Here is a 22600-nt window from a genome sequence, read left to right on the forward strand (position 1 = left end):
AGTGCAACCTAGAAGAAAAGCATGGCGCAGAACGCTTTTTGTCTTGCTTAATTGTGTTCCAGTCTACTGTAGAATGCTGAGAGAGGAGGTGGAGGAGGGCGATTGTGTGGCCGACACAATGACATTTCTCTTAATTATTTATTATGAGGACAGGCACTACATTGTGAATGGGTTCAAACGTTATTGAAACTAATTCGCTACAGATTACAATCGTATACTGTCATTCAACCACAATTGCCTCGTACGTGTGCGTGTGTTCGCTCCTGTATATTCATGCATGTGTGGGGTTAATTTGTATTATATATGTCTGTTGCTATTTTTTAATTTCAAATATTCTTTGAGTGTCTGAAATAAAAATACGTGAAAGTAAATACTGCCACAGTATACACATCCCTTTAAACTGCTGCATAATAGACAGAAGTTGCTCGCTGCGTTTCTGGATGGTGTTGTGCTCATCCTTCAGTCGCTCGAGCTCTTCCAGCCTCTCCTCCTGAGAATGAAAAATAGGATTCTATATCAATTGCAAAGGTTCTGTGCTTCAATGTGCTTTGCGTGTTCCAACTTATGGGAGTCAGCAGGTTTGCATCAGAAGACTCGAGGTGTGATGTCTGGAAGTGACGAAGGAAGAGAGCAAAGGTTATTGAGCACTTTGTACAGCGGGACAGTAAAACCTACTGAGAGGATGTAGTGCAGTACTTTTTAAAGTCTGCTTATATTTTAAATTAAGGTTTTTCATAACTATTTTTAAAACACGTTACATATTGATCTCAACTAGTCTTGTGTACACACAGTTGTTTCTTACCTTCCCATCTTAATAAATAAAGGATGTCAGTAACAAGCATGTATCCAGGACTAGAATAGGTTACAAAACCATCAGCAAAAGACCTAATGAGATGGGGACAACTATTGTGGCATAATGCAATATATTATGAGAAAGGTAAGGGAGGGCGGCACGCAGCTGGAAAGCGTTGGCCTCACAGTTGTGAAGTCCAGGGTTCAATCCCAGCCCTGCCTGCGTGGAGTTTGCATGTTCTCCCTGTGCCTGCATGGTGGGCGCTCCGGTTTCCTCCCACATCCCAAAAACAAGATTAATTGGACACTCTAAATTGCCCCTAGGTGTGATTGTGACTGCGGCTGTTTATCTCTCTGTGCCCTGCGAGTGGCTGGCAACCAGTTCAGGGTGTACCCTGCCTCATGCCCGTTGACAGCTGGGACTCCCGCGATTCTCGTGGCTGGCATCCGATGGATGGTAAGGGAGCAGCCTCAAGGTACACAACACTTGAGTCAGTCACCAAGAAAGCTCCAACCAAAAGCAGTGGAAAATGTGTGGAGGCACCTGAAGCAAGGAGTTTGCAAGTAGCAGCCCAGAAACTGGACGCATTTTCAGGCGTCCTAATTTTTTAACACAAAATAAGAAGGAAGCTGGTGTAAACAAGTTATGTGGGAAACTACTACTAAAACCCTCCATTGCAACATGGTAACTTTCTCTCATTGGAAAAAATGTTTCTCTTCTTGGATCAAACCTGGTTGATGTTACTATAAAACTTCAGGGCCGCACGAACAAACTTTCATCATAAGGTAGGGCCGCAAAATTTCATCTTGGGGCCAACGGCCAGCGGGCCGCCAGTTTTACACACCTGATTTATAGTGTCCATAAAATCCACAATATTGGGGCAATTGTTCTATTTTATGAGGTTGAAGTGTACATGTGTAGAGATGTCCACACGGGTTTGTGTGACAATTGATTGCAGTTTTGTGACGAACTGTTCAACCTTTTTTATAGTGATTATTCAGAGGAGTCTCGCAAAGGTCTCCAATTACAACTCCCTGACAACCTGGTTCGTCTCATAGAGACCCGGGGACTCAAGTCTTCGGGTCACCAACTAGTTCTCATGAAGGCCAGTGAGATAGCGCTCCTTTAGAAAGTGAGATTATTAAGCAATCAGCACGCCTATTAAAATAATAGTCCATACCTAAATCCTGTCTCATTGACTCAAGTCATGTATGAAATGTCAGTGCATTGTGTGTGCATTTGGTTGAGTGGGTGTGTTTGTGAGGATGAATTAACCCTTATTTTGCAGAGCTCCCACCTTTCTCAGTTATTCTCCTCAGCTCTGGCTTGAAGCCATGCCTCATTTTGCGAGCGGTGTCTGTCCAGCATCACCTGCACCTTCTAATACACACACACACGTGCACACGCCCAACCATGATGTTGGTTTTTGAAGAATATGACACACTGAAGCTGTGTTAGATGAAAAACGTTGTATGGCGTAAGGAACCTGTTGGTGGTGTTGCTTCTGGGCCTCGTGGTCTTCTCTCGCTATTTGCAGAGCAACAGCAGATTTTGACAACTCTCTTTTTGCTGGAAAGATGTAGACTTGAGTTCCATGAACACACCAACCAAATGATTATATAGTATGAACAGTTACAACCCCATTTCAGGGAAGGTAGTACAGAAAATGTTTAGAAAAGAATGAATCAATTTAAGAAATGGCTTTCACGCCGACTACCCATTAAAAAAAAAAAAACAATGGGGCAGCATCATTTCTTGCAATGGACACTTATCATGGGCTCAGTTTTGGCAAATGGAAGGAAGCAAGCTCCTGCTTTGGGCCCTGTTGGTGGCTGGGGCCTCCATGCTCTCCGGAGGTGTTGAAGGGGGAGGTGGTGGTGAGGCGTGCTGGGTGGTGGGGATTACGCGTTGCCCCTCCCTTTGGGAATGATTGAAGCACTTCCGTTAGGCTGGGGAGAGGGGGGGGGGCACCCCATGTCCTGGGAAGAGGGTGGTGTCCCCGTTGCCGACTCCCCCACGAGTAGGGACGGGAGGGAGCCCTACAGGGTCTTACAAGTGTTTCTACACGATAAAAAGCATCCCACCACACCAGTCATCAATAGCACACTGCCTGGCTCATTTCCCACATTCTGTGCTGCCATGCCCCTTTCTGTCATCTTGTTCAATTGGTTAGTTGTTCTATGTCCTCATTAGGTGTTCCCTCATCCACAAATATGAACACAATTTGACTGTTGTTTTTATGTTACTATGGTCAAATATCTGGACTGGTAATTGTTCTGCTGCAGTTAACACCCCTATTCCCCTTGTCCGTTCTGTCCCTCTTTCTGTCCCCTAAAACCTTTTTTCCGTCTGGTTGCAAAAGAAAAATGAATTCACAAGTTATGTATGATAAATTAAATGTTTGGTGTTTTCACAGACCTTGTGAAAGACCATTTTTTTTAATATATAGTTTAATAAACGTACTGATCCAGCCTCTGGGATTCCTGGTTCAGCAGAGTTAATGCTGTCTGGATCATTGACATAGCTTCATCTCACACTGCACTGAAGTCTTTGTGGACAAATATCTGCAGCAGAAGAATTACACTGTAGCACCGGAGAAAAGGAGTCGGAGGCAGAGTGTCGGACTCAGGAACAAAACTTGTTTTTATTGTCAGACATCAAAATACTACTCACATAACGGCGGGAACTCTGTGAACTCTCACTCCAGAAGAGCAACAACAAAAACAGTCCATGCGGAACCCCGCACCCCAACTCGAGGTCCCCCGGGTGAATTATGTAAACACCACACAAGCCCCCCCAGAATTTACCCATAGTCAAAATCCTCGTGCCGTTGAGGGATGACGACCCGACCCCGGCGGGTGTGCACTGTAGGGGCCGAGGGGGGCGGGGCCGCACTGTCCATTGAGTCACGGGACAAGGGCCCAGGCGGGGCCGAGGGCACCCCGGCAGGCGCAGGGGCACAGGGCAAAGGGGGACGACCCCGGCACAGGGGGAGGGCCAACCCCAAAGGCTGAGCAATGTCCAGATGCGTGGGTTTGACCCTGTCCACGGAAACAGTCTCGGGTCTGCCGCCAATGTCCACGAGCAGGCTCTTATCCCATTGCTCAAGGACCCTGAACGGCCCGTCGTATGGGGGGCGCAGAGGTCCCCGGTGGGCGTCATGACGAACAAACACAAAATCCGCAGAGCGCAGGTGACGGGGCAGCCGGGCAGCTGGGGTGCCATGTTGCGACGTGGGAACCGACGCAAACCCTTTTGCGGCCTCCAGCAGGGAGGACCGTTGCCTGGCTGCGGACCAGGGCGCTGTGGCGTCCGGGATGAATTCGCCGGGGACCCGCAGTGGCTGGCCGTAGATGAGTTCAGCGGATGAGGACAACAGGTCCTCCTTGGGGGCGCACCTGAGGCCGAGCATGACCCACGGGAGCTTATCCAACCAGTTGCCGTCCGTCAAGACGGCACGCAGGGCTGCTTTCATGGAGCGGTGGAACCGCTCGTAGAGACCGTTCGCCTGGGGGTGATAGGCGGTAGTGCGGTGCAGCTTGACCCCCAAACTCTCAGCGACTGCGTTTCAGAGTTCAGAGGTAAACTGAGGCCCACGGTCGGAGGAAAGGTCGCACGGGGTCCCGTAGCGCGCAACCCACGTACCGATGAAGGCCCGGGCCACGTCTGACGATGTTGTCGAGGAGAGGGGAACGGCTTCGGGCCAGCGGGTCCTGTCCACCATGGTGAGCAAGTAGGTCAAACCATGCGAGGGAGGAAGTGGACCTAACAAGTCGACATTGACGTGGTCAAACCTCCTCTCGGGGGCAGCGAAGGGCTCCAAGGGGGCTTTTGTTGTGGTGATGCACCTTAGCCCGCTGACAGTCCACGCACGGGTCGACCCAGGCCTGCACATCTTTCTTAAGACCGCGCCACACGAACTTCTGGGTCACCAGCCTAACGGACGGTTTCCTTCCGGGGTGGGAGAGGTTGTGGACCGCCTCGAAAACAGCCCGCCGCCAGTTTGCAGGGACCAGCGGCCGAGGCTGGTCAGCCGAGAAGTCGCACAGCAACCTGACGCCCGAGTCACCAACCGCGACTTCCTCCAGGTGCAAACCCGTGTCAGAAGTCTTGAGGGCCTGCACCCCGTGGTCCAAGGCCTGATCTGCGCTCATGCGGGAGTAGTCGAGACCCTATATGCACAGTGCCGACGATCGCCCTGGAGAGGCAGTCCGCGACCACATTGGATTTGCCGGCGATGTGTTGGATGTCCGTAGTGTACTACGGCACAACAGTTGAACGACAGTTGGCGTTGCTGGCGGGCGGACTACGGCTCGGCCACCTTGGACATGGCAAAAGTGAGGGGTTTATGGTCCACATATGCCGTGAACTTACGGCCTTCCAATAGGGAGCGGAAGTGGCGGATCGCCAGCCAGAGGCCGAGGAGCTCCCTATCGAACGTGCTGTATTTGCTCTCTCTGGGGACCAGCTGACGGCTAAAAAAGGCAAGCGGTTGCAAGGCACCGCCGACCCACTGTTCGAATACGGCTCCATCAGCGTAGCCCGATGCATCGGTAGTGAGAGCGACAGGGGCCCTGTGGGTCGGGTGGGCCAGCATAGCGGCACGACTCAGCGCGGCCTTCGTAGCCTCGAAGGCTTCCATCCTCTCGGTCATCCATTCAACGTCCCGGTTGGGGGTCTTGTCTTTAAGAGCCTCATAGAGCGGGCGCATGATGTGGGCCGCCCAGCGGATGAACCGGTGGTAGAAAGTCACCATCCCCAGGAACTCCTGCCCCCGAGCCGAGCGAGGTCGGGGAAAAGCGGAGACGGCCTCCAGCTTTGCCGGAAGGGGGGCGGCGCCGTTCTTGTCGATGAGGTGCCCGAGGAACTGGATAGAAGGCACCCCGAAAACACACTTCGCCGGGTTGATGATCAGGCCATGCTGCTCGAGTCTTGCGAAGAGGTCGCGGAGGAGCAGCATATTAGGGCAATGAGGGTTGCCAACGGACACATTAAAAGTACTGTACCATTGAAGCCATAACTAATAACCCAGGCAGTACACAAACCAGCTAATGGGAACTGTGTGCTTGACCTCTGTACCAGTATGAACGGATTGCTGAACACAATTGTTATTTTGCTATACATTTGATGGAATCAGAAAAGCAGTTGCTTTCTTTGAAAAATTGTAGTGTCTTTTGTGTCCATGTCCATGACATCATTTTATACTTTACAAAATCACCTCGCAGACCAGATTAAACTACTTTGTGTGCCGGATCCGCCCCGAGCCCCACGGGCTGTATATTTGACACCCCTGTTTGAACATCTTCAGTTATCATAACATGCATGTTTTGGGAATGTGTCAGGAAGCCATTGGATCCAGAGGGAAGCATACAACCTTGCATTGCTCTACTCAGCTATTATGTACCAAAAATGTATGATGATTTCGTACATTGCTTGAATTTGGTCTGCCCCATTTTCTCTGCTGATTGATGATAGGAGGCGGTCACGTTTCCCTTCATCAGCCACACGCGCGCATTCGTGCCTTCTCGTGTCTGTGACGACCACAGCCATTTACACGTGACTTTCTTAAATGTACCGCTCCGTCTATTAATGCCATACCAACCGGAATAGAGGTTTCATTTCAAAGTAAAAGAATTATTTTCCAAATGCATTGGTTTATAAACGACATCCTTCTTTCATGTTGAAACTGTATTCTTAGCAAACGACATTAATTCATTTCAATCGCTTTAATTTGTTTAATGGTTAGGAACAACGATGTTGCCGAAATACAGCATTCATTGTATGGTTTGTGCAGAAAGGTCCACAGCATCAAATTCAGTGGTGGAACGTATCATCATCATCATCATCAATGTGGGCCTACTGCAGATTTCTTTACTGGAGAAAGTACCTGTACTTTACTCAATTATGACGGTGCTTCATAATCGCGGTATGAACAGGGTTATGTAGTTTCTGTTCTTCGTCTAAGTATGCTCATTATTTGTTATCCAAACGGGTATATATTTGTTCGGAAAATGCATTATTTCCATTTGAACTTTCACATTTCAGAGTTCATCCTGTTTTTCAGGAGTTGTACCAGTATCTACCTCCCGACTTCTTGCTTTATACTACACAAGTTATCTGTAACCTAAACAGCGGCACTGCTTCTGTAAAAAAAACAGTTAAATAGCTACTCATTTCAAGTCTCATAAATAATGAGTAAAATAAGTGTGCGGACAACGACTAAATCAATAAAAGTCTGCAATGTTTAAAAAGAGTTGACTTTTACCCCGAAACGAAGCATGAACCAAACCGGAAAACATGTGCTACCTATGTCTAACTTAGTGTCCCTGAACGCACCATCCTCAGCCGAGCAAACTGCTGAGTGCTGACTGAACTGCCAGGCGGAGACGTGACACAAAGATTATCTAAATACTGCTTGCATTCTGTGATTAATACTTTCGCTCGGGAAAGCCTCTACGGGGCTCTCTTAGGGTGACATCCTGGAAGCATCCGGAGAACCGTGGATATCAACGCGGCAAGGATGCTCCGCCACCAGCGGCAAGTGTGAGGAGATGGCCGGAGAAGCGCCGACGGGCACTGGCCGGGTGGTTCTCGTCAAGAAGATCGTCATGAAGGACGGAACCGCGGTGGGTACATGATTTCATTTTGCCTTTGGAATCCTATCAGTAAAGTACTACATTCACCCAGAAAATATTATTTTGCAAAGAAAACGATTTTGGATGAAAACAGACACATGGCAACTAGTGCAAAACGTGATCTGTGTCGTTCTCATTTTTACAATAACGAACACTCAATTCGAGGTTATGAACGTATATTTAAATCCACGATTAAAATGTAGGGAACGTGTTTTGAAACGCGAACGCTGACAAAGAGCTCCACACAGTGCGATTTTATGCGTTGTAATCGATCAGATCAGAGCGATGGTGATATGGTGTAGATGGAGCCATCTGTTACATAACAGCAGTCTGCACAGTCTGCACCCGTTGCATTCATCCATTTTAACTTGTCCACTGAACTCAGTCCACCGCACTGGAACCTCTCAACACGGATACATCATTCCATGCAAAGCAGCAAACGATTTTATTAATTACTCAAGAAAATAGCACATTCCCTGTTGTCTGCGCGTGTAAATTAAATTTTATGTATGGCGGCCTTGAATTATATATACTGTTTAGATGTCACCGTGGACAACTGTTTTGCACATCTGCCTCATTGTTCTGAGGACCTGGGTTCAAATCTTGCTTGTGTGCATTTGGATGCTCTCCCAGTGCTTGTATGGGTTTCCCTTTGGTACTTTGATATACTTGCACATTCCAAAAACATGCTTGGTAGGTTAACTGGCAACTAAATTGCTCATTGGTATGAATGTGAGTGTGAATAGTTGTTTGTTTATATGTCTTCTGCGATTGCCTGACGCCCAGTTAATGGTACACCCCACCTCTTGATCAAAACAACCATTCTCACTCACAATCACAGCTACAATTAATGCAGACTTTTTGGGATGTGGGAGGAAACCGCAGTGCTCAGAGAAAACCCACACAGGTAAGGGAGAACATGCTATCTCAAACAAGCAAGACCAGATTTGAACTCCAGTCCTCTGAATAGTGAGGCAGATGCGCAAACCAGTCATGTGTCCATCAATCAATCCATCCATCCATTTTCTGAGCTGCTTATCCTCACGAAGGTCACGGGAGTGCTGGAGCCAATCACAGCTGTCATTGGGCAGGAGGCAGGGCACACCCTGAACTGGTTGCTAGCCATTTGCAGGGCACATGGAGACAAACAGTTGCACTCACAATCACACCTCGGGGCAATTTAGAGCGTCCAATTCATGCATGTCTTTGGGATGTGGGAAGAAACCAGGGTGCCTAGAGAAAACCCATGCAGACACGGGAAGAACATGCAAACTCCACTCAGGCAGGGCCGTGATTCAACCCTAGTGTCATAACCAGAACACTAGGGCGGACCCAAATGCACGACTTGGTGGACAGGAAGGCAGTTGAAAGAGAATCTTTATTCGTTCCGTTAGCGAAAGCCGGGGAGTTAGTCAGAGCGAGCAGTAGAATTTGAAGCGACAGGCTTACGGAGTTGGTCAGGGAACAGGCGGAGGTCGGTACACAGGAGTTCGGAGTCAGGAATGCGGGAGTGCGGGAACGAAGCATGGATGGCGATGATCTGGCAAAGACAGTTGGGTCCTATATATACCAGGGTTAATTATTGCAGATGAGGTGCAGGTGTGCGCCTCCCAATCAGCGCAGGTGTGCGGGGACCTGCACAGCCAGGGCTGGACTGGCAGACCATGACAGTACCCCCCCCCCCTCCCCCTTAACGCGGTCGTCTGCTTGGCGGACGGGATCTTCAGAGCTGGCACAAAGTGGACCATTTTAGAAAAGCGGTCAATGACTGAAAGTACAACAGTGTTTCCTTGGGAGCAGGGTAGACCTGTGACAAAGTCCAGGAAGATGTGTGACCAGGGAGAATCGGTAATGGCCCATAGGTCACAGGCGAGACGTCTTATTGGCCATAGAGATGTCCTTCCCCAGGTTTGGCCACCAAAACCCTTGTTCCACGACTGAGTGAGTCTTCGCCATGCCTGGGTGGCAGACGGTTTTGTTAGTGTGAGCCTAATCAATGACGTCCCCTCTTAGTGAAGGAACAACGAACAGGCGACCGGGAGGGCATTCGGCTGGACCCGGAGAGTCCCTCAAAGCCTCCTTTACTCGTGTCTTGATCTCCCAGGTGAACCCGCACACGAAGCAGGCCTCTGGAAGAATTGGGACACTCACGGGCTCCATTCGCTGCTCTTCTTGGATTCAAGATAGTGCATCTGGCTTGCCATTCTTTGATCTCCTGGACGGAAGGACAGAGTAACCAGAAACCGCACTTTTGATACCTCCAGCCAGTGTATACATTCCTCCAGCACTGTCTTGACAGGCATTGTTCGCGATCGCCAAAATCGTAATTTCGCTCGGCCGGAGTCAGTCTTTTAGACAGAAAGGTGCACAGGTGAATTCATCTTCCATCTTTAGCCCACCTCTGGGAGAGCACTGCATTCCTGAGTCTGATACGTCCACTTCTACCACAAACTGCCTCTTTGGATCTTCCACGATGAGTATTGGAGCTGTGGTAAAACTTGACTTGAGTCTATCGAAGGCCTCCTGACAGGTCCCATCCCACTTGAATAAGTTGTGGGGTGAAGTGAGGATGTGTAGGGGGGCAGCATTCTGGTTCCGGATGAACTTGCGGTAAAAGTTGCCGAATCCAATGAACCTCTGCACCTTCCTACCATTGATGGGAGTGGGCCATTGGAGAACTGCGTTGATCTTACTGGGAACCATTCGAATCTGTCCCTCAGCCAAGATGAAACCCAGGAATGCACTTCTCCATCTTGACATATATTATGTCGTAGCAATTGCTGTAGCACCTCCCTAACATGTTCAGTGTGGGATGCTTCGTCCGGGGAAAAGATCAGTGTCGTTGAGGTACACAAACACGTTCTTGTTCAGTCTCTCCCGTAGCACATCACTAATGAAATTCTGAAACACCGCTGGTGCGTTTCCCAGGCCAAACGGCATCACCAGGTACTCGTAGTGGCCGATAGGTGTATTGAACGCCGTCTTCCACTCGTCCCCTTCTCGGATGCATACCAGATGGGCCGCATTTCGTAAGTCCAATTTTGTGAAGATCAGGGCCCCTTGAAGCAGTTCGAATGCGGTAGCGATTAGGGGAAGAGGGTACCTGTTTTTGATAGTGATATTGAGTCCTCTGCAATCACTACAGGGCCGTAACGAGGTGCCCTTTTTCTTCACAAAGAACAATCCTGCTCCAGCCGGTGATGATGATGGTCGGATGAGTCCTGCCGCTCGTGACTCCTCCACGTACTCCTTCATGGCTTGGTGTTCCGGGCCTGTTAATGAAAAGAGCCTCTCTCGAGGAGGTGAGGTGCCGGGCAGTAACTCAATTGCGCAATCGTACGGACGGTGTGGCGGCAGAGATTTGGCATTTGCCTCTGAGAAGACCTCCTTGAGGTCCTGATAACAGGACGGTACTGCTGGTAACTCCGGTACGGCTCTCGATTCCTCCACGTCAACGGGCACGATCTGTAAACTCCTCTCCTCTCGATTCACAAAACACACCTTGCTACATTCTTCGCCCCATGCCCTGATTTGACCGGTGGTCCAGTCAATGTGTGGCTTATGTTCTTTAAGCCACGGACTTCCCAAGATGACGTCGCTGCTCCGCTAGTTGAATATATGGAAACTTATTCTCTCGGTGTGAGTGTCCGGAAATGTCATCACCAGGGATTGCATACAGTGAGTCACTCGGCAGAGGAATTTGCCATTGGCCACAAATGCATTGCGGAACCGCTGTGTATGAAAAGTCGCAGCGCCCAAAGCCTCGACTACACATTGGTTTATCAGATTAGCGTCTGAGCCTGAGTCAATAAAAACTGTGGCAGAATAAGTACTGCCCTCCGTGCTTAAGGTGACCCGAAGTAGCGCTCAACTCGATTCCGCCGCGGTGTATTTCACACTCACTGGAATCCTGTTCTTGAGATCGGGGCGCTTGGGCTTGACCGGACTGTGGCCTACCAAGTAGCCCAGGCGGCCACAGTAGAAGCATCGTCCCTCTCGCCGTCGTCGCAGACGCTCCTCTGCCGGACCATCGAGTCCTTCAACCTGCATAGGCTCTGTCATGGGTGTGGGTGTTGTTAGCAGGGAAGCCGATAAGCGCGTCCACTTGTCCCTGGATTGCTGGCCTCTGGTCGATCTTGAGAGCTAGGGCGATGAGTGAATCCAGGGAGGTAGGCAGGTCCACAGCGATGAGGTGGCTGCGGATCTGTGGTGATAGCCCTTGGAAGAAGGCGTCGAGGAGAGCCATCTTGTTCCATTAACTTTCGGCTGCTTTGATGCGGAACTCGATGGTGTAATCAGCCATGCGACGCTGTCCCTGGCGTAGCGTGATCAATGTCGCTGCTGCTTCACGTTCCGGCGTGGCGTACTGAAACACCTGTATGGTAGTGCAAATGAACGCCGTCCAGGAGTGGGATGTTCTGGAGTTGCGACTCCACTCTGCCGTGGCCCACACCTCTGCTCTTCCTGTCATTTGGGAAATGACGAAGGCAATCCGTGCGTGGTCTGTTGGGAAGGCGGTGGCCTGTAGCTCAAAGTGGAGAGCGCACTGAGCGAGGAAGGGTCTGAGGTTCCCAGAGTCGCTGGAAAAGCGTTCGGCCCGGGAGAGAGGAGTGGCTCCGGTCCGCTGAAAATCCACGACTGGTGGGGTAGTCAGAGCAACCTGGGCTGGGATAGGAACCGTGGCGGCCACCGTCGGCGTGGTGGTAGCGGCTCTAGCCTGGAAAGCTAGCCATGGCTCCAGTTGGGCACAGATCTCATGAAGTCTCTGGTTAGTCACCTGAAGAGCAGTCTCCTGCTCAGCCAGGCGTCTGCCTTGGATCTGCAATGAGCGGCGGATGGCTTCTGAGTCGGCTGGGTCCATGTCTTGGCCAGATTGTTCTGTCATAACCAGAACACTAGGGTGGACCCAAGTGCATGACTCTGTGGACAGGAAGGCAATTGAAAGAGAGTCTTTATTCGTTCTGATGTCGAAAGCCAGGGAGTCAATCAGAGCAAGCAGTAGAATCAGAAGCGACAGGCTTACGGGGTTGGTCTGGGAACAGGCGGAGGTCGGTACACAGGAGTTCGGAGTCAGGAATGCGGAAGTGTGGGAACAAAGCATGGATGGTGACGATCTGGCAAAGACAGAGCGTCCGCTGGGTCCTATATATACCAGGGTTAATTATTGCAGATCAGGCGCAGGTGTGCGCCTCCCAATCAGCACAGGTGTGCGGGGACCTGCACAGCCAGGGCTGGACTGGCAGGACCATGACACCTAGTCCTCAGAACTGTGAGGCCTGTGAGTTCAAAACCCAGCCCCGCCTGTGTGGAGGTTGCATGTTCTTCCAGTGCTTGCATTGCTTTTCTCTGGGCACTTCGGTTTCTGACCACATCACAAAATCATGCAATGTTTGCAGACTCTAAATTGCCCCTAGGTGTCATTATGAGTGCGACTTGTACTTCTGATTCAGATATACTGTGCACCGCAGCGATAGTGATATTTTGGCCCATTCCTCCATGCAGGGCTCACCTTGAGTAGTGATTCTCAACCAATGTGCCGTTGCACATTAGTGTACCGTGAGAGGTCTTCTCGTGTGCCGCGGGAAATTGTATCATATTTCTCGTAGTTGGTCATATATTATTTATTTACAACAAATAATCTACATAGTGTGTTACTGATGATAGGCTTTGTTAGTTGGTCCCAGCTCTCTGAAGAACCAGGTGGTTCTGGGATTTTTGCTCACTGTTCCTGTGATCATTTTGACCCCATGGGGGTAGATTTTGCATGGAGCCCCAGATCGGGGGAGATCATCAGTGGTATTGTATGTCTTCCATTTTCTAATAATTGCTCTCACAGTTGAATTCTTCACACCAAGATGTTTATCATTTGCAGATTCAGTCTTCCCAGGGTGGTGCAGGTCAACAATTTTGTTTCTGGTGTCCTTTAACAGCTATCTAGTCTTGGTCGTAGTGGAGTTGGGAGCCTGACTGAGGTTATGGACAGGTGTCTTTTATACTGATGCATTCAAATAGGTATCATTAATGCAGGTAATGAGTAAAGGAACGAGGAGTCTCTTAAACAAGAGATCACAGGTCTGTCAGAGCCAGAAATCTTGCTTGTTTGTAGGGGACCAAGTAATGAGTAATGCCAATGAGACTTTTTAGGACTGAACCATCTGATATTCATTTGAACTGACAAGGGACTGGATTGCTCTTTGATTATTGGTAGATTTTAGGTACTGTCTTGGGTTTCCATGTCTTTTTAAACCTCCCTTTCTTCATGTGTTCAATACTTTTTGCCTGTGTCGTGACACATTTTTAGAGAGAACTTAATTTCTGATCGCACTTGTTTTTGTTTTCATTATGTATGGATTACTTGGGTTGTTCCTAATAATTAGTGAGATTTGCATGTCAGTAGCACCTTTGATAGTATATTTAGTGAGAAAAATGGCGACGTGTTAGATACTGATTTCATCTGCTGTATGTTTCTCGCCAACCTGGGCACTATTTCGTTCAAGCATGGGTCCTCTAACAGACACCTGGGTACTTGAGGCTTCCTAGCAGGATCTTCGATTTCTCAGTTTTGCGCTCTTCTTGAACATGTTGGATGTTGGGGTTTACTGCCCCCAGTTCCCCAGTCACTATGGGCACCATGGTTGCCTTCACCAGCCACGTTTTATCTTCAGTCCTTGGATTTTCGTCTTTCTTTTTCCGGATCGCTCAGGAATGCTACATGCTATCATAACTGCATCTTATGATGTTCATCCATTACAACTTTATCAGGCTTGTTGACCACCACAAGTTTCTCTTGTCTGCATCTTGAGGTCACACAGGATCTTGGCCTAGTTGCTTTCAGATTCCTTGAGTGCATCTTCATTCTGGGACCTTAAATGCTTTTTGATTCAGATGTTCCTGTACAGTATTCCTCCTACCTGTTTATGACCCTCCATGTACAGAATGTCATGCTTGCCAGCATCTTACACCCTTTTGTGAGGTGCTTCACTGACTCCGGGGCTTCTTTGAACAGCCTCCATCTGGAGTCCTGCCAGCTGTGGTAAACACTGGCCTTTATTGATCTTGTATTTAGAACATGTTCCTGTGCTTCCATGATTACTGCCTCTGTGCCATCTCTCATTCCAACCCATTCCTGCCACTGGTATGTTTGGTCCATGTCAGCCACTTCAATTTGTTAATGGTCTATGCCAGAGGCTTGTCATTCCATGAGCGCACATCTGGCTCTTTCTGCTTAATGGGCTTCTGTTACCTGAGGCATTAATTTAGTTGTTTATCACTGGGGGCTATCTTCTTGATGTATTCTTGGAGACCTATTGTTTCCTCCTGGATCGTCCCTGTGACGCTTGCTTGTCCTCCTCCCCGCCCTCCACCTCCCCTTTACACCTGCACCTCCAAATTACATGCAGGACTTCAGGTGGAACCTTTTCTGCTTTGTAAGGAGCTTTCTTGTCTTGATGTCAGTGGCTTGCATCTCTTCCAGTGTCAAGGTGAATATGCCTGTGGAGTATCTGATTACTGGCAGGGCATAGATACCCTTGTGAGCAAAAGCGGTTACAAAATGGATGGCTGGATGTATAGTTTTAGGCTAGAACGTGGTTATTTTATTCTAATCTGCAACAGGTGAAGTGCGTATTAAAAAACTCATCAAAATCTGAACACTTCAAACTACAACAATTAACTCTAGTGACAGAATTATATTGTGTGTTGGACGGAACTATAATACTGTACTAATTTTAATGTGTATGCACACCATATGTGTATTAGCTCCACCAGGGCATAGGCCGACCCAGTGTGTACCATGCAGTTGTGGTCATTTTCCTGGAGTTCTTCGCCTGGGGTTTGCTGACCACACCCATGCTCACAGTAAGTAATAATGTTTTATGGGTGGCAAGGCAGAAGATGCAATTTGAGATTTGTCACCTTGCGCATAGGGACTCATCAACACTTCACAGTGACACCATCTGTGGTCCATTTTATTAATTCCTGTCAAGACCAGAACTTCATTTTAGAGTAGGTCACAGTGTGAGTCCTCAGAGCCATTTTAGCCTTGATGGCTAGACCATTGGTTTTCCACTCCCTCAGTCATGACCCACTTAAATAGCTCAAGAACAATTAAAGTAATGTATTTTCCAAAAACAGCCTTTGAAAAGATTTAAATTTTAGTTACACACGTTTACATATTAAAAGTGCCTTTCAGAGCACCTTATAATGCAGAAATGTAAGTTCTTGCTTAATTATTTATTATTAATCTTATTTTGACATATGGGAGATTTTACTTTGTCTATATTTACAACAAAACATGAAGACTTGTTTTATGATGCAAGATCTTAATTAAAAATCTCATTAAATCACTTTGGACTAGTTAATTTAGAGACAAAATGTCTAATTTTAGGCAAAAAAAAATGACATGATAACTGGATATTAAGAAATTAATATTTAATCTCTTATTTTTAGGATAGCACAAAAACAATAGTTTGTCTTCTATTTAGGAAACAAAGGCTACTGACCAAAGCAACCATAAAACTTATCATTCCATCCATTTTCCAAGTCACTTATCCACATGAGGGTCACGGGACTGCTGGAGCCTATCCCAGCTGTCATGGGGCAAGAGGCAGGGTACACCCTCAACTTGTTGCCAGCCAATCGCAGGGGACATGGAGACAGACAACATTTGCACTCACAATCACACTTGGGGACAATTTAGAGTCTCCAATTAATGCTTGTTTTTTGGGATGTGGAAGGAAACCAGAGTGGCCAGAGAATATCCATACAGGCACAGGGAGAAACACATGCGGGGCTGGCCCTAGTCCTCATAACTGTGAGGCCAATGCCACAGTGGTGCCCCATAACACTAATTGTACTCTAAAATATTCTGGGATAAAAAATACCCATGGCATCTTCTTATGTAAGAGTCACTGATGATGTAGTCGTGCTCACGCCTGGCTTTGGCAGCGTGGGATTCATTCCCAGTGACTAGCGGTCAGTTCATGGTGTAGTCCACTTTTTGTCCGAAGCTTGCTGAGATAGGCTCCAGCTCTCCCCTGACCCTTGTGAGGATAACTGGCTTGGATAATGGATGGATGGATGATTTAATTCCACTATATGTTGTTCTTACACCCCAGATGTTAAGTTTTCTGATTCATGTCGTATTTTCCAAACCAGGGATGTATGTTAAATATTTCACTGCAACTACACATAGGCCAAATACGTACGCAAGTTGAAATGCCAACTGAGGAACCCCTATAATTTACTCGCTACACACGACCCACCAAAACGGGTCAATGACCCAGTTTTGTATCTCCACCCACCGGTTAAGAAGCACTGAAAAATGCTGTGTACAATACAATTGTAGTGAAGGTATCATGAAATAGGTTTGAACAAAGACATGATCTTTCGTCATTGTCTTTCTGTGTAGGTGCTACATGAAACATTTCCACAGCACACGTTCCTGATGAATGGACTCATTCAAGGCGTCAAGGTAAAAGTGTGTTTCTGTTTAATTCGACACTTTAAAGGACAATCAATTAGGTCTTGATTTCATTAAAATCAAACATTAATTGTACAGCCTTGCAAAAATTCATAGAGAATTGAATCTTGCTCTCTTTCTAGAGAGGGCAGAGCTAATGTACGCATCTGCAAGTTTTGACTATCCTCCTCCTTTCTTCTCCCGTCTTTCTCTGTCTCTTTTTGTTTACATCATGTAAATTCTTCCATTATTTTTTAGAAGAAAAAATTTCAACAATTCCATTGCTCTAACAAAAAATGGAAATGAATATGGAAACTATAAAACAATTTGAGACAAAATACTGGTTTTGTTGAGTTTTTAACCGTTTTCAAGAGATTAACCTAATGATGACTGAACTTGTAATTGTCAACTGTAAACGGAGCAATTTTGACTCCTCTCACTGATTTTTGCTCTTCCTACCAAGGGCCTTCTGTCATTCATGTCTGCCCCTCTGATTGGTGCATTGTCTGACGTGTGGGGAAGGCGTTCATTCCTGCTGGTCACTGTATTCTTTACCTGTGCCCCTATCCCCCTGATGAGACTCAGTCCTTGGTAGGTCATAGTGTGGTCCTTTTGGATAATAACAAGGAATCCACTACTCCCACAATTTTCATTACATTGTACTGAATACTTTGGTAGGCTGTACATGCTGTAAATTTATCTAATGCTAAGTCTGTAAGTCAGATTTCTGATTTCACGTTTAATACAGACTGTTGTGTTTGTGTTAGTAAGTACACAAGTAACATTGCTCACTCCATGACCGCAAGAATGTGGCCATTTTATCCCTGATGCCATTTAGAAGAAACAATACCTGCATATCAACCAATAGTCTCTGAAGACTTCCAAGTCACCCTCAAACTTTGAGTATCAATTTTTCCATGGTTGTACCTGTTGTAAGCAATAAACAGTCTGCTGAAATATTTAATAATCACAACTTTTGATAATGCAGAAAAAAATAACCATACTGTATGAGAGACTAGTGAATTCTCAAACTGACATCATGGTTGGCTTTTTTCTCAAATACTGTATATCTTTGAAATAATTTCTGTCCTCCTCCTATTACAGGTGGTACTTCGCCATGATCTCCATGTCAGGAGCATTTTCTGTTACCTTCTCTGTCATCTTTGCCTACGTGGCAGATGTGACGGATGAAAGAGAGAGGAGTACAGCCTATGGTCTGGTAGGTACTGGAATGTGTATGTGAATAGCATTTCTTTTCAATTTTGATAACAAATGCGTGCACCGTCTTTTTAATTCATCACTGTAGCCGTGGAAAGACAAGCTTCTCAACTGGAGCAGGTAGTTCTGGAAGAAGAACTTTTTAAATTACTTTAAATTAAATTACTTTTGTTTTTCCCATACCACTACTTTAACTGGCGGCATTTAAAGAAAAATGCTAACTAAATAATAATAATAATTATGACACACATGGACGTAGCAGTGCATTATGTCAAGCAGGTTGCAAATCATACTGAAATATGATTTGCAACTATCAAACTGCAAATATCTTGAAATTGTTATCACTATCCGTTGACATTTTTCAAAACATGCAGTGTGAATGATTCAGTGCCGTAATTTGTCCTTCACTTGAAATAGAAGCAAGTGAGTCACTCCAATATCATGGCCTGGGTTATCTGGCTGATTGTTTATCTAGCATGTCCAATTCGAAGAGCTGTTATTTAAAGGCAATATTGTTAGTTTTTTTCTTTCTCAATGATGCAGTCCAAATATTCATAGTTGCAGTAACACCACTGAGTGCTCCACAACACACAGAGCTGTCAAACTCCTGAGTCTGCATATTGATGGCAAGTGGAGCCTCTGGTGCATGGATGATTGTGGATTTCGGGAAACGACTCCTATCACACTTTCTACCTGCCCTGTGTCAACTCTCGAGATCGTCCAGTTGCTGGGAACGACAGTCTCTCAGAATCAGAATTATCTTTATTTTAAGCATCTCAAAAACACAGATTATTTTTTCCAGTAGTTTGAGCCCCTCCAGTACAGCAACAGAGAGTCAATTGACAGGCAATACTTTTGAGACATAAAGACATTGTGAGAATAATCACTGAGCAATAAAAGGCATTGAAAATTGAAATGGCAATGACAATTTTTTTTTTTTAAACCTGCAAAAAGATGCAGTCCTTGAGCAATTCAAGCAATTAGAATGACAAATAGGTGCACTGACCATTGTGTAAAGGGACTTCAAGAAATGTATGCAGTTTAAAGTGACGAGTGGTGCAATAATCCGGGACGATATCATTTGTGGAAAAATTGCGGATATTCTTCAGTTGAGTGACTGAATGCATGGGTAATGTCAAATTGGCCTAACAGAAATATGACAACAGGATCATTTGTAACTACCCAATCCACTGTTAATGTCTTGCATTTTTCCAAGAACTAAGAAAAGGTCAAAAAGTTCATTGTGACATTTTTTTGTACTTCTGTTACACTAATCCCATGTCTAGTGTTGGTGCTACATTTCAGAAAATACAGGAAAAACAGAAAATCTGAAATTTTGGTATAGAAGGTGACAATACGTCCTTCCGGTACGGGTAAATTGCAGAAGAAAAACTTTCATCATTTACAATGTCATTTTTTTACAAGCGCAGAGCCACCAAAGACAACAATCTCCTATCTTTAAGCTTTGCTCTTGTTTATGTATATCATCTATTAATGAATAAATGACACACGTGTATTTAATTTTTGTCTGGACACCAACCATAACAAAATAATATTTTAGGTTGTTTGGGTTCAACAACATTAATTGCAACATACACAGGAAGTCCGTGAACCTGGTTACCTGTTTTAGGGTTTTGGTCACGTGACATTCCGTATATACTAGAGGATTATTTTTCTCCAAGGGGCGTGTGTGTGTGTGTGTGTGTGTGTGTGTGTGTGTGTGTCTGTGTGTCTGTGTGTCTGTGTGTGTACGTGCTGCTCCAAAATTACCTTGAGAGAGTGACATCAACTATTTGCTCACCATGTTTTTGACCTGAGGTTGAAGGAGAATTTAATAAATGTAATTGACATAAATTGTCTTTTATTTCTGAAAGCAAGCAACCCATAAAGAGGAAAAATGCCAGCCTTCAGCGGAATTTGGAAAGGAAAAAAAATTGCTCATTCTTTCAAAGTGAAAGGAGTTTAGGGAATTATTTCACCACGCATGAAGAGGTCAATGATTATTTACAAACACAGCCAATTCCCATTATGGAGAACCCCCTGCTGTGGTGGGCCTAGAACAAGGACTGGGTGTCCCAGCGGCACACTGAGCCAGAAGATTTTTTTTTCTGTGGGTGAAACTCACGCAACAACAGGAGAGCCTGGTAAACAGACCACATTCATACCCTTTTTCTTTTTTTTCCTGTCCTGTTGGGTCGAGCAGAAGGTAGTATCTGTATCCCTCTATTCCGGAACAAATTTAATGCATCACAGTGGAGTTTTAAGCTTCTGCTGTGGTTTCTTAGTATTATAAATCAAGTTTATTGTGAAATAGAGTCAATTAGTCAAAGAGACCAATGTTTCTAGAGGGGAGAGGGAAACGAGGACAAAAGACGAAGCACTAATTGTAAACAGGATAAGAAAAATAAATCATTACACTTCAACAATGAAACATTAAATATGAGTGTTGCATGGGGCTGTATTGCTATACCCTGTGAGGGAAGGACAGGACAACGACAGGAGAACGAGCATGCAGGACAAGGGTTGTGAACCCAGCTGGAATTGACTAAGTAAATTATAAGTCCATAGGATGCGAAAAGAAGTGAGGGGATACACAAGCAAGTCACATATTAATGAGTTATTTGTCACAAGAAGTGACTGGCCCCACACACAGTAAAAGAGTAGCAGGTGTGTGTGCCTGTAGACACATGCAAGTGAATGAACACAGTTTTACATGCACCAAAACTGACAGAAGCGTCCTGTAATTCCTGTGGCTGCACCGCAGAGACTGAGAACCCCGCCCAATCAATCGAAGGGCGGGATCAGGCCCAGGGGTCCACCACGAGAGCAACGCAGTGGACAGGACATGTCCCGCACCGAGGGACCTAGGGCGGTCTGGCAGCCCCAGCGATGTACCCTGGCAATTGGCCTCCTGGCAGGGGCCACAACCTGTGGGGTTCGCGATGCAGCAAGTTACAGTCCCAGCTCGAGAGTGGCAGAAAATCGCTTGTTTTTGGAAAAGGAGGGCGGATAGAGCCACTCAAAAAGAGAACGATAAGAAGTGGAACCCAAGGAGTATCTACGGGTCATGAGAGGAGAGACCCCAATGTAAAGCGGTCGTCCAGCCAGGAAGGGACCTGGCCTTAGGAGCACTGCCGTGCTTGGCCACTTGTCCTCTGAATTGTTTCCTATTAGTGCTGTGGAACATCCAGTTGCTCTTTTGCAAATTTCAAATGAGCAGCAATCATTTTTATGTTCTCGAACCATTTATTTTTTTGTTATCTGTCTTTCTGATTATTAATAGTAATTGTGGTAGTCTTGTTGGTGCAAAAAAAATCCCAAATGTGAACAAGAACTATTTGCACATCTTTACACTTGACAGTCAGTTTAATTGATTATTGTTCATATTCTTTTAAGTGATCCATAAAATCTGGCATGTATCAGAATCTAACTTTCTCTGTCATTTTAAATGCCCCCCCCCTTACCCCAAAAATAATGTGATTCTTTGAGAATACTAATAGATTTAGCAGTATTAGTAGTAGTATCCAAACTGAATAAGGCCTGTGAAATATTTTAAAGCGCTACTGATTGCACTTTAATGGCCAATAAAGTATGATAGTTTCCCAACATAGGACCACAGATTCTATACTCAACATTGGTTCTCATCATATTCCTATGGAGCAGTTTTGCATTTCAAATAAATGTGTTGAGATACTACTGATGGGGCTGGAATAATGTAAACACAATATTTGCTCATATACAGTATTGCACACTCTTATTCAGTAAAAACCATGTGACGTTAAGTCTTGTGAACAGTTACAACTGAAACGTTACGATCCTTAAATGTCACCTATCATCCAAACCATCTAGGTGTCTGCAACATTCGCAGCCAGCCTGGTGACCAGCCCGGCAATCGGGGCGTACTTGTCAGCATTGTATGGAGATAACCTGGTGGTTCTGGTGGCTACGCTGATTGCTCTCGTCGACATCTGCTTCATCCTGCTTGCCGTGCCTGAGTCTCTGCCAGACAAGATGAGGCTTAACACCTGGGGAGCGCCTATATCCTGGGAACAGGCTGACCCCTTTGCTGTAAGTACTGTACCCAAAAACCCTATTTTGGATTACTAACAAATTACATTCACAGATACCTTTTGCATCCGCCTCACTTTAAGAGGATTTGGATTTGTGCAAGGTTAGGCAAATAACAATCACATTTATATTATGGATGTATCAACTCAGGTATGAGTGGTGGGATTACCTGATTGTCTAACTCGGTTTACAATCCAGCTACTGACTCTCAGTGCCTGAACGTGTGCTTTATTGTCTGCTTGTTATATTCTTCTTTTGCTCTCTCCCTCTTTCAGTCTCTGAGGAAAGTGGGTCAGGACCCCACAGTCTTACTCATCTGTATCACTGTGTTCCTGTCATACTTACCAGAGTCTGGACAGTACTCCAGCTTCTTCCTCTACCTGCGACAGGTAAGACACACACAAACACGCACACCTGCATTACTTT

General features: G+C 46.1%; 1 protein-coding gene and 1 long non-coding RNA gene across 3 annotated transcripts in view; one reads left to right on the top strand and one right to left on the bottom strand.

The window, feature by feature from the left end:
* Positions 1 to 22: 22 nt before the first annotated feature.
* LOC133490820 (uncharacterized) lies at positions 23 to 12539 on the bottom strand. Its single transcript, XR_009792292.1, has 6 exons — positions 12452 to 12539; positions 8878 to 12348; positions 2280 to 2362; positions 2091 to 2173; positions 563 to 608; positions 23 to 490 (listed from the first exon to the last, which is right to left on the bottom strand). It is a non-coding gene; the product is annotated as an uncharacterized LOC133490820 (long non-coding RNA).
* The window catches only part of LOC133490819 (hippocampus abundant transcript 1 protein-like), a 29943-nt gene continuing 14393 nt past the window's right edge, over positions 7051 to 22600 (top strand). For both annotated transcript variants that reach the window (XR_009792291.1, XM_061801353.1), the window contains exons 1-7: positions 7051 to 7419; positions 15187 to 15285; positions 16838 to 16900; positions 17352 to 17479; positions 17993 to 18107; positions 21956 to 22174; positions 22450 to 22563. Coding sequence is in view for 1 of the 2 variants with exons in the window: in XM_061801353.1 (XP_061657337.1) it covers positions 7345 to 7419; positions 15187 to 15285; positions 16838 to 16900; positions 17352 to 17479; positions 17993 to 18107; positions 21956 to 22174; positions 22450 to 22563 (813 nt within the window). In the remaining variant the exon portion in view is untranslated. The remainder of the gene's footprint in view (positions 7420 to 15186; positions 15286 to 16837; positions 16901 to 17351; positions 17480 to 17992; positions 18108 to 21955; positions 22175 to 22449; positions 22564 to 22600) is intronic.

Source organism: Syngnathoides biaculeatus, chromosome 17 (assembly GCF_019802595.1).
Source record: "Syngnathoides biaculeatus isolate LvHL_M chromosome 17, ASM1980259v1, whole genome shotgun sequence".
NCBI lineage: Eukaryota > Metazoa > Chordata > Actinopteri > Syngnathiformes > Syngnathidae > Syngnathoides > Syngnathoides biaculeatus.